The sequence below is a fragment of the Balearica regulorum genome, chromosome 3 (assembly GCF_011004875.1).
Source record: "Balearica regulorum gibbericeps isolate bBalReg1 chromosome 3, bBalReg1.pri, whole genome shotgun sequence".
NCBI lineage: Eukaryota > Metazoa > Chordata > Aves > Gruiformes > Gruidae > Balearica > Balearica regulorum.
The window spans coordinates 11,380,021-11,395,844 of NC_046186.1; the positions used below are offsets into that span (position 1 = coordinate 11,380,021).

At 41.1% G+C, this 15,824-nt stretch overlaps 1 protein-coding gene across 1 annotated transcript; it reads left to right on the forward strand.

Moving 5' to 3' along the window:
- The first annotated feature begins 837 nt into the window (after nucleotides 1–837).
- Nucleotides 838–14,089, forward strand: LAPTM4A (lysosomal protein transmembrane 4 alpha). The gene is made up of 7 exons (XM_075750546.1): nucleotides 838–1,087; nucleotides 7,392–7,512; nucleotides 9,743–9,819; nucleotides 9,915–10,037; nucleotides 11,258–11,353; nucleotides 12,719–12,817; nucleotides 13,314–14,089. The coding sequence occupies exons 1-7, from the start codon at nucleotides 989–991 to the stop codon at nucleotides 13,386–13,388; spliced, it is 690 nt and encodes a 229-aa protein (XP_075606661.1). The 5' UTR covers nucleotides 838–988; the 3' UTR covers nucleotides 13,389–14,089.
- The last annotated feature ends 1,735 nt before the right edge of the window (nucleotides 14,090–15,824 follow it).

Genomic DNA, 15,824 nt, shown 5'->3' on the forward strand with positions numbered 1-15,824 from the left:
TAAGTGGTGGAGCAAGCTCTTACCCCGTACATATAAGAAGGCAGCACTTGGATTTATGCATATTATTTCTAATTAAAACATGTATCTGGCAGCACCTTCCATTTTCAGTGGGACTAATCAGGTGTGATTATTATCCACTCACAAATGGGGACTTTGACTCACAAAAAAGTAAAGCATTATTGCAGGCTAGAACTCACCTCTTCCGTTTACCCTCTTACCACATATCCTCTTAGCACATAACATGCAATATTAGTAATTTAATCCGAGGAATTAATGCAAAAGAATAGCAAAAGGTTTTAAGTGAATTACACCCTCTAGGGCAGTAGCCGAATTTCAGCAAAAGCCGTGGGACGTTGGCAGTATCCCAAAGCAGGCCACTGCAGACTCTACTAAGGAGACATCTACTCCAGATTTTATTGGAAGGGCTGTGGCTGGACAACGCAGGTTTTCCCATAAGGCTTTGGCTGCCCGCTTCGGAGGCCGAACACCGGCTCTCCACCTTGGCCAACCTCCACCGACACGACGTTGGGGAGCAGGCCAGGCAAACACGACCAGAGTCCTGCCCCCCTGGAATGCGCCATGCCAGGCAGCACCAGCCCTGAGGGGGCTGTGGCGGGAGAAGCAGGCACCGCCCCCTCTGTCCGCCATGCTGGGGCGGAGCCCACCGCGGGCCCGGCGGGCATCGGACCTCGCCTCAGGTGAGCCCTGCCCCGCCGCCGCAGGTGAACGAGAGGGCGTTGCACTCAGGGCAGCTGTGATTGGTCCGCGAAGCCGCCAATCACTTGTTGCCGCGGCAACGCGTACTCCCTCCCGCAGGCACACCCCCGCGCTCCCGCTGTCGGCGCCTGATTGGGCGGAGCTGCGGTGACGCGCGCGCGGGGGTTTTACGGCCCGCAGCTGGAGGAGAAGTGGCTGGAGAGAGCGAGCGACGGGGCTGGAGACGGAGGTCGGTGTCGCCGCCGCCGCTACTACTACTACTACTACTACAATGACGTTCAAGCGGAGCCGGGACCGTTTCTATAGTACCCGCTGTTGCGGCTGCTGCCATGTGCGGACCGGCACCATTATCCTGGGCACCTGGTACATGGTGAGAACACCGGCGTGGGGGGCAGCCGGCGCTGCTGAGGGGGCGGTGATTTGGGTTGTGCGCAGCGCGCATGCGTGAGAGTTCGGCCGTTGCCCAGCCTGGGAACGGTGGGCGCGGAGCGGGCAGCGCGCATGCGCCGCCGGTGGGCTCGGGCGGGGGCTGTGGGGGGGCTGTGGCGGCGGGCGCAGCGGGGTTCCCCCTCCCCTCGCCTGGGGAGTTGTTCCTGTTCGGGAGTCACCGGTCGTGGCGCCGGCCGTGGCGGTTGTCCCCTGTGCCGCTCCCTGCGGGGGAACCTGGACGGGTTTCTCGTAGTCACGCGCCGTGGTTCGAGTCTCCCCTCTCTCCTGGGGGCCGTTTCGGGCTTGCCAAGCCCAGTTCGTTGTCACTTGGCGGCCTCCCTTGTTGGGGTTAGAAAAATATACTGAAGGGAAAGTTCAGGGCGTTTTAACCTGGTCTCTGAGGGGTTGTGTTATTCTTCCCTTTCTTAGATTGGAGGGGTAGGGACTTTTACGTGTTTCAAACAGGCTGAATGTGTCCCTGGTAAGAGAGGAGAAACTAACACGTGGAGGGACTGAAATTTGGGGTATGCTGTGAATAGGAGGATAAGATGTGATTCCTCTGAGAAGAACGAGAGGGTCTTCAAACCAAACATGGCTTCTGCTTGTTGAAGAGCTTGGTGGAAGGGGAAGTTCCTGGTTATCTGGCTCTCTGTGTTCTCAACACAATGGTTGAGGAGATGTAGAAAGAGGTTTACTTTCCAAAAGGCCTCTTGTTTTCTGACTGGTGGGTGCCGCTTCTGAGAGAGCGAGCTGTGGTGGTGAACCTGAGTAAAGATAGTATTGCATTAGAGTAATGAAAGTAGAAATGTGAAAACAGTATCAGCAAGTTAAGGCCTGGAGCCTTAACTTCCCTTAACTCCCTTAAAAGGGACCTGAGTTCCCCTTTATTGACGTCATTTCCTTATCTTTCCTTCCCCTTACTCTCATGGGCAATACAAACGTGAGGATAGTTTAAAATGTTGCATCACAGCTTTTCTATTCTCCTGAAGCTGTAACCAAAGCCTTTATTCTCCTTCACTCTTCCCCAGATTGCAAAAATAGAGAGTGCTGAATTTTTATGCCTTGATGTGCTTTGGGGGTTGGAACTTGATGATCTTTGAGGTCCCTTCCAACCCAAACCATTCTGTGATGTAAAGGAGCCATGCACAGAAACTGCTTTTACAGGCATGAGGATTTAAGTTTGGAGACTTTATGTTTTAGCTTCCGCAGCTGTGTGGAAATGCTTTATTTTTTTTTCATCTTGGTCCTTCCATTGACAAAAAAATGTGCAGGTAAACAGTAGAGTAGCAGGAGAAAGGAATAGAAGAAAAAGCAAAGTGGGGGTGTGTGGAAGTGTAGCAACGTTCTAGGAAAGAGATATCTTTTTTCTTTTTCAAAAAGAAAAAAATATCTTAGCGATGATTAAGTTCTACTATTAGTTCATGTAAAATAGAAAAGTAAGGTCCATTGCAGTATTGAACATTGGCCTTGTTTTTGGAAACCTGCAAAACTTCTAAAAGTTTTATTCTGTCCTGATCAAAGGAGGTCAAGAATATGCTTCTAGTACCTCAATAAAAGCATAAATTGTTAACAGTAAGGAGGCAGTCCCCCTTGTTAGGGGACAAACGGACCTTACTGCCTTGCCAGCTTTTGTTTCTTGTTCAGGAGCATCTAGAAACCCAGGAACTTGGTGGTGAGCAGGGATGTGCTTTCCCTGGCCACAGACCCAGTAGTACTTTAAATTTCTACCTCTTGTGCTGTGCTTCTTTTTCATCTTGTTGCCTGGATGCAGCACCTCTTCCTCCTTTCTGAATCTGTGCAAATATCTTAGTGCGAATGGATGGTGAAAAGTTTGCTGGTCATTAGTGAGGCCGCTAGCTTCAGAGGTGGAGTGGCGTCTGAGGCAAAGTGTTCCTTTGATCTCGTGTAACTGCAACGGATTCAGGCTGCTAGAGGGAAAAATATAGTCGAGTTCTGGGTGGCAGGGTGCATGCAAAGTACTTCATAGCTGTGTTTTTCTATAAACTGTATTAAGCACTTTGTTAAAAATTTTCAATGCATAGTTTATCCAGTTCTTCCTAGCTCTCAGCTGAGAAAAGGTGATAACTTTCTGAAGTCTGACAACTGTTAGCTGTTCGTGCTGAAATAAAGCTTTACCGTGAAGTAAGGTGGTCTTGCCTTATGCTTTAAATTGGAATTTGACTACAATTCATACCTTTTCAAGGCAAAGTACAATTTGGACAGTGAAAATTAAACTTATCTTTCTGCTGACCTTAAAAATTAAATGGCCTAGGGTATGTCAGATTGTTTAGACATGCTAATTAATGCACCATTTAAGTATGTCACTAACTTCAGTCTTTCAGACAGTTGCTTGTGACAAGTGTTTCTAAATCAATTTAATAATCTGTGCTTATAAGTTACAGTGGGACAAATTGTTATAACTTTGGAGTGTGTTTGGGTTTTGGTTGGGTTTGTTGAGGTTTTTTTTTGTGAGGGAGGTAGCTTTTTGGCGGGAGAGAATGCTTAGTTCAACAATAGCTTTGTGTTACTGAAAATCTTGGTCAGCCTCTATTTACTGGATACACTGTGTTCCCGTGCTGTGCAGTCCTGAAGGAATTTGATACCAAACATAAAATGGAGCCTCATAGCAATCTACTCCAGATGTTTCAGTAAGATAAGAGTTTTGGCTATTTAATACAGATGCGTTATTCTTATGTAACAATTTCTTCAGGCATTTTCCTGTTTCTTGCTTATTTGTATCCTTTTAAATCTTGTATCTAATTAACTTATCTCCTCACTAAAACAGTTATAGAACTGTCCTTGTTGTGTACTTCTGAGTCTAGAGAGAACAAGGCTGTTATCTTCTAAAATGTCTGTTGCTGATGCTGTGTTATCAAACTGTGTCTTTTAAGCATGCTTTGGTCTGTATGCTGCTCCTGTTTCTGATAAATAGATAAAACTGTATTTGCAAAAAGATGAGTTAAGAATATTTCTAGCAGACTTGTGCTTCAGTTCCAGGATTAAAGTAGTTTGGTTTACTCTGCAACACCCACTACTGTTCTGTGTAGGAAGGAAAATGAAACCTCCTATTCCTAGCTCTGTAATTGCAAATGTGCGGCTTTGAAGTTTTGTTTCTTCCTGTAAACTTTCTTATTAGGGAGAGCGCTTTCCAGAAGCCGGAAGAGTGAACACTTCACTAGCAGAAATCAGATCAGAGTTCCATAAACAGTCTAAAAGTAATAGCATTGTTTTGGAGGGAGTGGCTGTTTCATTCTGGCAGCAAACTTCGGCAATGGATTCAAAGTGATGCAATTGCTACTGGTTATCAGGAGGGTCAGGATGATCTCTCGAGTTGTTTGTTCACTGAACAAGACTTCTAGAAAAGTAAAGGAATGTAACTGGTCTCAATCTAATCTTGATGGTGCTAGAAGCTCTGAAATAACCTATTTAAAATATTTTTTTTCAGATTTTAATTATTTCAGTATAATTTAAAAAAAAAATCCAAAACAAAACCCCCCATCTTGGTTTGTTTCTTCAGGAACATGTTTAACGAAAAATACTGGAGAAGTGAGAGGAAGATGGAAAAAGTGTAGTAGTGCAAGGCAATTTCCTTCTTCTTTCCAACTCATAAAAGGAAACAAGCAACTCATAAGTAGGAATTCTTGTTTCTGTCCAAGACTTAGTTACTCAGAGTGCTTGGGGAAACCTAGTCTGCATGTTCGGGCCTCCAGAGAGATGAAGCACTTGCATGATTAGGCATTAAATGTATACCATGGAGATAAAACTTAATAATTGAAAAGCTAATGCTTGTTGTAGTCTCAACAGTCTTTTGAGTTCTGATCATATGGGGAGCTAATATTTCTGTTACCAGTATGTAATAAATGCTGACTTTGTACTTTAATACCAGCTATTAGATTTTTTAAATTGATATAAGCTACACCAAATTTCTGTTAAGCTCAGCTATCACAATTATAACAAGTGTGTCTCGCTCTTAATACTACTACAAACTAAATTAAGGTGTTTTAATCTTAATGGAACCATTTTAAAATAAGAATATGAACATGCATTTTGTAATTTTTTTTATTATTGTTTTTTGACTTCCTAACAAAAAAGACCAGGATGGGGACTGCTGGAATTAACAGAGGTGTTACCTCAGAACGGTGTACTGTCCACTGAGCGCTGGCTTGTCAGGGTTGGTGGGGGTTTTTAGGTGGTGGTGGTTTTAATCTTCAGATTACACTGAGGCTTACCTGTGCTATGTTTTTTCTCAGTCCTTCTCCATGTAGACCATTTGTGAACATATTTTATTTGCAGTGAGTATATTCTTTCAAGCTTTGATGCCTTGCGATCCAAACCATGTTCTTGCTGCCAGTCACACTATCAAATCGAAACAAGCCTTGTGATCTTGCTGTTACCAAGCTTCTGTGAAAGAAGAACGGTAGTAGTTAAAATACAGGCTCTGGCTGTGTGGTTAAAAGGACTAATTTGGAGTTGTTGGTAACTCTTTACTGAAAGCAGTATGTTGAATATGAGGAATTGCTCAGTGCTGTGATATGATTCACAAATAGCAGTAATAGAGTACTGGGAACCCTGGGGTGTAAATTGGCAGAGGCCTGGGTTTGTTGTTGTTTGGATTTTGTAAGTTAGTATTTTTATTGTGATACTGATCCTAACTGATTGGATTTTGAATGACTCTCTTTATTTTCCCAACTTGAAATGGCTTGCAAGGAAAATAGGAAACTAAAGCTTTAATACTTTGGACTGGGCTTCGTAGCTAGTGAAATTACTAGGGACTTTTGTATGCTAAATTAGGACCATGGATAGGATGAAAATATAAAAAGTGACAGATGCAGAATCACAGTCTCACAATTCCAAGGCATTCAAGTTCTTCAGTACTTCTCTATTAATTCAAGTGCTGCTTGCTTTTTATCTTGAGGCAGATAGCCTGTCATGGCAGTTAAACTCAGTATTGAAGTAATACTGTATTTTGCCCTGAACTTTATCACTTTTTAAGTTAAGTTGATGACACTGTATAAACAATAAATGATTAAGTTTATAATTTAACATGTCTCTTTGTGTTTTATGAAGTAGAAATCAATGTTTCAAGAGATCTGAACCTTGACATAGGCTTTTAAAAAAAAATACAGAGCAGGAAGTTATTTTCCAAAATATAGGTTGATACTCCTGGGTCACTTGCAGAGAGAAGGAAATAGAAGGCTTGAAAATACATTGAGAGCAGAAGGCCAGAGTAGAGAAGGATGAAACTTTTTTTTGTTATGCAGCCTTTTTCTTTGGCATGTCTCTTTAGATATTAGAAACTATGCCCCTGTAAATCTTGAATAGGTTATAAATGCTGTGATGGCAATTTTGCAGAGGCTTAAGCTACTTCTGACTCTTGGAGCGCTTACTGCCACTGAAAGCATTTCTGGTATGTACCAAAACGGGGAACAGAAGTAGTCTTCAATGGCAGTGTTAAGTGAGGAGAAGGACTGGTAAGCACATAGCCAGTGCTGAATGTTTACATATTTTGGGACTCAATCTTTGTGTGAGACGTCTTTAACTGCGTGTAGCCTTTCTGATAAGGACTGATGAGTTTTTAATAAGTGATCTAGGAAGGGGAGGGAGCAAGCGAGCCAGTTCTCCCCTGCTTGTATTAAAACATGGGAGAAACCAAGAAGCAAGCTATGTTTGAGGATTAGAGCTGCAGTTTTTTCTAATGCTCCAGTATTTACTGTGTGATGCTTGCACATCCCCTTGTATTGCTTGCCCCCCAGCGCTATTTGAAAGAGTAGGGTGCAGTACCTTATTTGTGCATTAAATTAATCCTGTCTTCCAATTTGTTGTAGAAAGCAGAAACTCTTTCCAAATGTTCCTCATTGCGTTCATTGTTGTACGTTCTCCTTCCTGGCCTCTTCTAACTGTTTTCAATTTTCTTGTTTACAAATCTGTGCATTCATCATCCAGCAGCAGTTTAATAATGTTATTTGAATCCTTACAAACCCTATCCATCCTCTTAATTTGCAAAGTTATGTAGTTGTGATTCATTAAAACTAGCAGGTGTCCAGTTGTCTTCTGGGGTTTTTTTTGGTAGTAGTTTAACTAAATCAGCTTGAAATTTAATCATAAGTTGGGTGCTCTTTTTTTTTCTTCCACATATAGGCAAAGCAAAGAGTTTATTTCTAACTGAAATAAAAGATTTATTAGTGTGTCCTTAAAAAATCCTAACTGTTGCAATGTAAATAACCTTTAACTGTGATCTTTCTGAGGTGGTGAACTTGCTGATGGGCATCTTGTTGACAGTAGAAGTGACTCATCCAAATATAGTGCCAACTGTTGATATCCAGTATGAAGTCATTGGGAATTACTATGCTTCTGAGAGAATGGCTGGTAGGTGTATAACTGCATGCTCTAGTTTCTAATCAAACAGCAGTATCATGGTGTGTTTGCCTTACGCTTGTGTGTAGTGTATGCATACAGCTCTTTAAATATGGTTGTCTCGTTTTCTGAATTTCTCTTTACTTATTCTGGGGTTGAGGTCTTCTACAAGAATTAAAAAAACCCCTTACATGGAATATTATTTTTGTTTCACATTATTCCCAAGCATCTCAGACAATAAGATTTCTAAAGATTTCTTGGCCTTCTAATGCTTTGAGTGTTGAGGTATGTGTGGAACATCTAACTCACTTTCTCCATAAACATTTACTATCCTTGCTGTGCCAGTACAACAAAAAGCAGAATACTGTTTTTACAGATTTTTGGGGGAATTTTTGGTGATCCTTGTAGATTTAAGGAAAAAGCTGACAGCTATTGTGTGGGAGTTTTTACTAAGAGGAAAACCATGCCTTTTTTCTAAGAACAGTGGAAGAATTGGCATGCCAAGTACTTGAGTGAAAGCAAAGTATTTATCTAAAAAGTTTGACATGCAGAAGAAACAGAAGACAAGCATCATGAGCAGAATTAAACCTACTTCCACTCTGTTATAGATGAAGTATATGATGTATACAAGTGTAATTGGTGTCAAACTTCTGTCTGTAATGACCAAGTTTCTTAATTGTAGTATGACACGTTAGCTTGTGCGCATGCTTTGTTTTTCTTGGTTTAAAGTGTGCAGAAATATGTTGAGTGTGGCACTTCTAATGTGTCTTGTCTAAGTCTATTGTATAAAACTAAAATTTGGGGAGGATCGGATCCAGTCTGGAGTGAAGATAAATAGTACAGCACAAATCTGGATTTTGAGAGTTCTGGTTTACAGTCTTCGTATTAGTTCTTTGTGACCTGAGTAGAGGATCTTTAATTTCTGACCTGTGACTGTAATACTTGCTAGTAATGAAATGAGAGTGGGAACAAGGACCAAATACTTCATAAAGCCAAGATATTAATAAAATTACAGCAGATATCTAAAATGTCTTATGTTTTGTAATAAATGTTGGTGTACTTGGTAGCCTTAAGCTTGTGTAACTGAGAGATGCTTCTGAAGGTGCTTTTTCCACTTTCTAGTGTAAAATGGCTATTGCATGCTTTTGACTTAAATATTCTTGTTTTACCATGTTGGAATATGGGCTAGAGGGTTTTGTGTGCATGAGGGGGTATTACGGTTTTGATTGTGCATGTGGATGTTCTGAGTAACAAATCCTCAGAAGAAAACCATGCTTATTTGTTATTGCAGAGTACTTAGGGCTCTCTGATCAGTGCAATGCATTTCAGGCATGGGAGGACCTCCTTCTTGATGCCATCTGCATGTGTAGACATTATTACCTTGTACTGAATTGCGTACATAAGTGCCTCTACAGTGTATCTTTTCAAATCAGCTGCAGACTAGAAAGTTAAGACTCTCAGATCATCTGTTTCAAGTCTGGGAACCACAACAGTTTGGCTTGGGTATTCCTGAAAACATTAGCTTACCACATCTATAGACTCATCTATAGACCAGCTCAAGCTGGTTTCTTTCTCTACATCTAAAAGTGTAAACTGTGCTTGCTGTATGAGAACAAGTATAATCCAACTCATGGAAAGCATTTGTGCTTCTGTCATCAGTAACTGTGATGCACAAGGAGAATCTTTATCATTCAGTTTCCGTGAGTGTCCTGGATTCTGCTGCCGTTTGGCTTCTGCTCAACTGCCTTTTCTTGTAAATAAGGGGATACCTTCCACACAGTGATTTCCTGTTTTCCTCAGTGTTACTGAAGGAGCAGTGCTGCTCCCGCTGCCAATGACCAAATTACATAATCAAACCATTTTAAAGTGTAAAGGTTGGTACTGTGTTATTTTAAGATTCTTTCCAGTTGTAAAGTTAATCACCCACATACTTTTAGCACTGACATATATTGCGATTCAGCGTCATTATGTTGCATTACTATCAAACTATGTCAGGCTTCTAATTGGTGTGTCTGAGATTATTCAGGGTTTTGATTATGGCACAGGAATTTTTCCAAATGCATGCTGGTTTTCTTGAACTAGATCTTTTGCCATTAGGAGAGGTCTGAGTTACTTCTGCTGCTGCACAGATGAAACAGTTGAGTCAGAACAGATCATAGTAATGATAGAGCTTATATACCTGTCAGCTGCAGTGTGACAACTTCAGGAAATGACTGATGCTATTGTTTTGCTTTTAATGCAGAAAATGCCTGTGTTCTATTTGCTATCTCCCTCCTCATGTTCACAATCAGTGCAATGATGGTGTATGGTGCAATCGCTGTAAGTATACTTATAGTATATGGTTTTAAGCTTGCTACTTGAATCTTTAATGAAATACCTTACAGGCTGCTGCTTTTTTTTTCCTCCCCTCTTAGCATCGTGTAGGCTGGCTGATCCCATTTTTCTGTTACCAACTCTTTGACTTTGTGCTCAGTTGTCTGGTTGCCATCAGTTCTCTAACCTACTTGCCCAGAATCAAGGATTACCTGGATCAGTTGGTAAGTGTTTATTCAGCTCAAGTTGATATTTTAAGTTTGAAATTAAACTTTGGCTTAATTAGATAAGTGACTGAGCTATAATTACCTTCCTGTGAATACAAAAGAAGAATTCAGGCTGCAGCAGCCATAGGGGATGGCTGCTAGAGTGGTTGTGAGAATCAGAGCTTATCAGAGGTGGAAGGGTCAAAGGTGTCATTGTTCCCTAAAAGAAAAGTCAGGGACAGTAAAGAGAGATGGACTTATTGGTTTAAACTGTCTCTGCTCTGTTTACACTTGAAACAAAGATGTTCCTAACACTTTAAATGATGGGGTTCTGTGGTAGGTTTGCTACTGCAAACGTAAAAGGTGTTGACCCCTATTTGGTGGGGGAGGGAAAGAAGTGTATAGGTAAAGATTCATATGGTGTAGGGTTCTACAGCATTATGGGATGGAATCAGAGATTCTGAGGGGTTCTTTTTATGTTCTATATGAGTTTTGTTTTGCAGCAGTAGCTGCTAAGGAAACTGTAATGGCGTTATCACTAACACTGCCTGTGTTTTAACTGCAAGAAGTCTGAATGGATAGATATGCTGTCAGTTGACTGGGATCACAAGCTCTTTCTGGCTGGTGTTTTTGGATCTGCTCAAGTAGATGTAAAAATATCCCAAAAAACAAAACGAACCAACAACCTTTTAAAAAGGAGATTCAAAATAATAGATTGGTGTTGGAGAGAGGGGTTGTTACTGTGGTCAGGGAAAGAGAAGAGTCTGAAATTTGCAGAAGCTTTTTGTTTTGGCTCTCCTGAAGCTCGGGGGCAACTTTTTTTCCTTTCTGCTCTCTGCACATACATGTTACTTCTTGGACTGACAGGAGGTAATTAATACTAAGTCATTAAAGAGTTATCAAGTAGAGGACCGTAAGTACAAACACTGTATACATACAAAATCCGTATTAGCATGAGACTGAGGAAGTGACTATGGACACAGACAGTACGAGGCTTCTGTATAGGTAGCCCTCTTCTGTAGTGACCTATTCTTGCAGGGTAAATTCTGTGTTTTGTGGGAGGATAAAGAAGAAATTAGTGAGAAATGGTACTTTTTCTTGTTTCTGGGGGAGTAGTTTATGCAAGAGTTTTTCTTTTGATGTGGAGTCTGGATATCCTTCTGTCATATTTGTGACTGTGCAGTGTTCATGCTTATCTACTTTCTTTCTTTCCCTTCCCTATTTTTTTTTTTTACTAGCCGGATTTCCCTTACAAAGATGATCTCCTTGCCTTGGACTCCAGCTGTCTCTTGTTTATTGTTCTGGTGGTGTTTGCTTTATTTATCATTTTAAAGGTAAGTTACAATTTAAGCATGTGTCTGTTTCATGAGTTACTGCATTAAGATGCTATCAATCTAAGTTAATTCTCAATGCTGAATTAAGAACTCAGCAGACTTCTTAATGCTGAGTTAAGAACTTTGAGCAGAATTTTTAGGATGTTCAATTATGGTGTGACTTCAGTCTTATATTTTGTGTACTGCTGTCTTCAGCTAACTTACTTGTTTGTATGCAGTGGGACATATTTATGCAGCTCTGCCCTTTCCAAGTAGGAATGTGCAAAGACTTCAAATACCATCTTTTTGCATATGTGGAGATAAACTTAATGTTTGTAATTAAGCTTGTAGTGAAGCAGTATTGACTTACTGCATACAAGTTTTCTAAACAAAACTTGTAAAATCTCTCACTATGCCTAACAAACCAGTGTGTGTGTTCTGGTCAGAAGATGATGGAGGAGGAAACGCATAGGTTAATTCAGAGCTGCATGTTTCTTCCTACTGAAGGGTGATACTACTAGTTAGATTCTTTTTGATGATCTAAAGACAGAGGCATTCATTTGAATTACAAAAACTTGTGCAGACAAAGCATATTAGAGAAATGAGTTGATAATATACATTGGCCATGACAATATTCCTTTATTGCATTCAGATTGAATTTAAGGAAAAAATGAAGTCATGAAAAAGAATTTTACTTATTTTCTATACTTCAGGAGGAAAGTCTGACTGGGGGGAGTGGAAGCCTAATACAGTAGATATTTTTGTATTGATTGGGAAATTTGGTACCTTGTGTACAACCACACTTGCCAATGAAAAATTCAGAGATACTAATGTTATACAGATAATAATAAAATCTAATCCTTATCAAGGTATGTCTTTATACAGCAGTTAATGTTGACTTAAAAGTCCAGGCTACTTTGCTCTACCATCTTCTCCTTGCCACCCCAGTGGTGTGTTCATGCCCCCTCCTTCGCACTGGTAGTTGGACAAATAGTAATGCTAGCTCAGGGATGAGTGGGATTGTGCTGCTGGCCTCTCTTCCTCCTCCTGCTGGCAAGTTTGGACCGAGATCCACAGAAGCATAAGCCAGTTGCGGATTAACTTGATCAGTATTGCCGAGGCAGATAGAGAGATTAGTTGAATGGATCTGTGAATTCTTTTGCTAAAACCTGCGTGGTTCATACTCTGTGTCACTATGGTAGCAAAGCTAAATGGGGAACAACATAGGTTTGTGGCTAAATCTGTGAAATAGCAACCATTCCTCAGATACGTACTGGCTAAGTTGATTTATGCTCCTTTTTGTCCTATGAATGTAATCCAGCATCTAATTTCTTAATCAGCTAATGCATATGAGGCCTTCAAAAAGGGAAATCTCTCTTCTTTCAGGCATATCTAATTAATTGTGTATGGAACTGCTATAAATATATCAGCAACAGAAATTTGCCAGAGATAGCTGTGTACCCTGCTTTTGAAGCTCCTCCACAGGTAAAACCTCTTTTTGACATAAAAGGAATCAGCATCATTTAATTCCGAAGTAGAACACCACTATATCCATCTATGTTTACAAAGATGGGAAAGATTAAAAAAATTAAAGCAGCTAAAGTCACAGTGGGTTATATCTTAGTTACATTCTTATAATGCATAAAATAGGAGGTTTTGTAGAGCAAAGTCTTTGTTTTTCTTGTAGTAGAGTGAAGCTTTCTGATTGCACCAGTCCAAACCTTCCTTGCTGCTCTGCAAAGCCAAGAGACAGTGGGGCAGAATGAATGACCTGGGGTTGGGTTCAGCAGAGCAGTAAATTATTATTGCGCCTTCTTTCACTTCCTTATTAGCTGACTAGAAACAGCAGTAAGTTTTTCTTTAAAGACATTTGCCTGCAACAGAGGATTAAGTTGCTGATGGGGCATGTAGGTTTTTGTTCTGTTTATTTTTTTTTTCCTAAACCTTCTGCATTAATCTCTTCAAAATGTTTTCTTTTTAGTATGTTCTGCCAACCTATGAAATGGCAGTGAAGATGCCCGAGAAGGAACCTCCACCTCCCTACATACCTGCCTGAAGCAATTTTTATGTTCATTAACATCCGTACCAGCTTCCTGGGGGTTTTGTCTTTTAATTTTGCAAAACTGCTTAAGTAATAGAAATATTCAGGGCTTTAGGAGCAAACTGTTCTGTTTAAAATATGTTTGATATAAACTTACTAAGCAAAAGACATCTGGGAGTGATTTTTGTTTGCTTTAATTTTTGTTCTCCTTCATGCTCTTAAACATTTTATTGCCTTAGGGCCTTACACTGCAAGAACTTATGCATGTGACTAACTTGTGGCTTTTAATAATACCAACTGAGCCAATCTGTGATTGAAGTTAGCTACAATTATAAGTGTCTGCAGGATCGTGCCCTTAATTTATATTAATTTTTTTGTAAAGTAGTTCATAAAGACAATCTGATCGTGCAGCAAAATGACAGTTTGCCTTTATCCATTTTTTTGGAGGGGGAGGGTGTTTGAATGTGGTATATACGTGACTTTTTTTTACTTTGCACTTTTCTCATATGTTATCTTACCTTTATTGTGTTTTTTTGTTATGTCTTGAAACATATTTTTCAGGAAGAAGGGAGGGTGGCACAGGAGTTGTATTACAATGCGCTGTGAATGCAAGAAAACAAATAGAAATGTGGAAGATGGTTGCATGCTTCTAATCTTATATGTATTTTCCTCTTTGTGATAAATGATAGTTAAATAAATCTTTTATGAAACATTTACTAGTAGCCTTGGTTGATCTGTTTGGGTTTTAAGTGCTTCAGCGTACTGCGGATAGTCCCACGTACCTGCAGCTTAGTGAACACTGGCTTCCTACAGGTTGTTCAGTGGTTGATCTGGGTTCTTCAGCAAAAGTCCTCCTGTGGGTGGAGAACATGAATTCCCTTTAATGTGTAAGCTTGTATTGCAGCCTTCACAATTCAGGTACTTGGTTGTCTTCTATTCGTCTGGTTGCTACTTGTATGTGAGCTGGGAAAGGGAATCATACTGGAGGCTTCTAGCCCTTGGGGCAAAGTCGATGTCTGATGAGCTCAGGTGTTAAGAGCAGGGCAGACACCCAGCAGGACTAGAAAAGTATTTACATTGGAGAATGTCCACAGTTGTTGGACATTGCTGTAACTTCAGAAATGTTTTTGTAAAAAAAACCCCAAAAAACCAAACCTACAAACAAAACCCAACCAAAAAACCCCCCAAAACAAAACACCAAAAATGGCCAAACAAAAAAAAACGGCTACAAACAACAACTTTCTACTGTTCCTCCTCTGTGGTAAGAGGTAAAATACAATGATCTGCTACTATAGCTGAAGAAAAAATGGCTTTCTGCTTTGGGAGATGAAAGGGATCTGGGATTAAACTCTGGGGAGAAGGATTCAAATTGCTACAGCATACAGATAGCTGGTTATTCCAGTCTGTTCAAGTATGTACTTCCTTCCTGTCCCTGACACCTTTAAAAATGCCCTCTGTCATTGGCACACTATAAGTAATAGGTTCCTTGGTTTTTCCCTTTCCCAAAGATGCCATCTGTGAGATCACCTTAAATTGCAGTGGGGTAAGAACACCTCATGCTGCTGTTCTGCAGCGCCCTGCCCTTCCGGTTACCCTGCGCACCAGGTGTCATGGTACCTGCGCTCGGCTTCCACCTTCTAAGAAACTGCTTTGGATCTGGACTTCCACAGAGCCTCCAAAACCAGGGAGTCTTTGGATGCTGGCAAGGACTGCTTAAATGTGACTTCTGGAGGGGAGCTGAGAGAATACATGGAACTAAAGTGGTCTGAGAAACACACAGCTGAAACTACCAGGGAGTTACACTATGATACTGATAGCGGTCCCGGAACATGTACTCTGGATCCATCTGTGCCTGGGGAGATTCAGTGTGTGTTACAGAATGAAGCCAAAAACCTGCTCCTTCATTACTTGTCTGACCCTGAGCGGGCACCGGAGGAACGCGAGAGAGCTCCAGCCAACGGGTGGGTGTTGAGACTTCCCAACTGAGGGTGGGCATTGTATGGATGAGCAGTACTTGGCTGCAGCAGGCACCACTTGAAATTTGTGCGGGGTGTGTGCAAGCTTTGCAAATGTGACAGTGGCTTCTTCTCCTGTGCAGTCAAGCTGGCACTTGCTCAAGTGAGGCAATACCTGCTCAAGACTATACTGCTGCTGGGTTGTGAGGGTGTGGTGGTTTGTTTCTGTTCTAAATCGGGGCTTCCTGTTCCCCTTAAGTAGATGAAGAAATTAAAAAAGATGGTCCTGCAGTCCCAAATGTCTCCTGTGTGTTCAGCAAAGCTGTCTTGTGAAAGACTGTGCTGGAAATTGTAGTGGATTTGTGCCCTAAGCTGTGCTTTCTGTTAAAGCTTGTTGCAGCTTCCCAGAGGAACTGGCAGGATTTGCAGTGCTAGGGACCAGACAAAATGCCCGAGGTTAGGTTTGACAACAGGGAAGGCAGTTTCTTGTCCCTTG

What these genes read in the sequence shown, in the direction of transcription:
- LAPTM4A (XM_075750546.1), top strand. Translation starts at nt 989, where the DNA reads ATGACGTTCAAGCGGAGCCGGGACCGTTTCTATAGTACCCGCTGTTGC. An exon ending in AGGATTACCTGGATCAGTTG is followed by an intron (nt 10,038 to 11,257) that starts GTAAGTGTTTAT and finishes TTTTTTTACTAG; the next exon opens with CCGGATTTCCCTTACAAAGA. An exon ending in CTTTATTTATCATTTTAAAG is followed by an intron (nt 11,354 to 12,718) that starts GTAAGTTACAAT and finishes CTCTTCTTTCAG; the next exon opens with GCATATCTAATTAATTGTGT.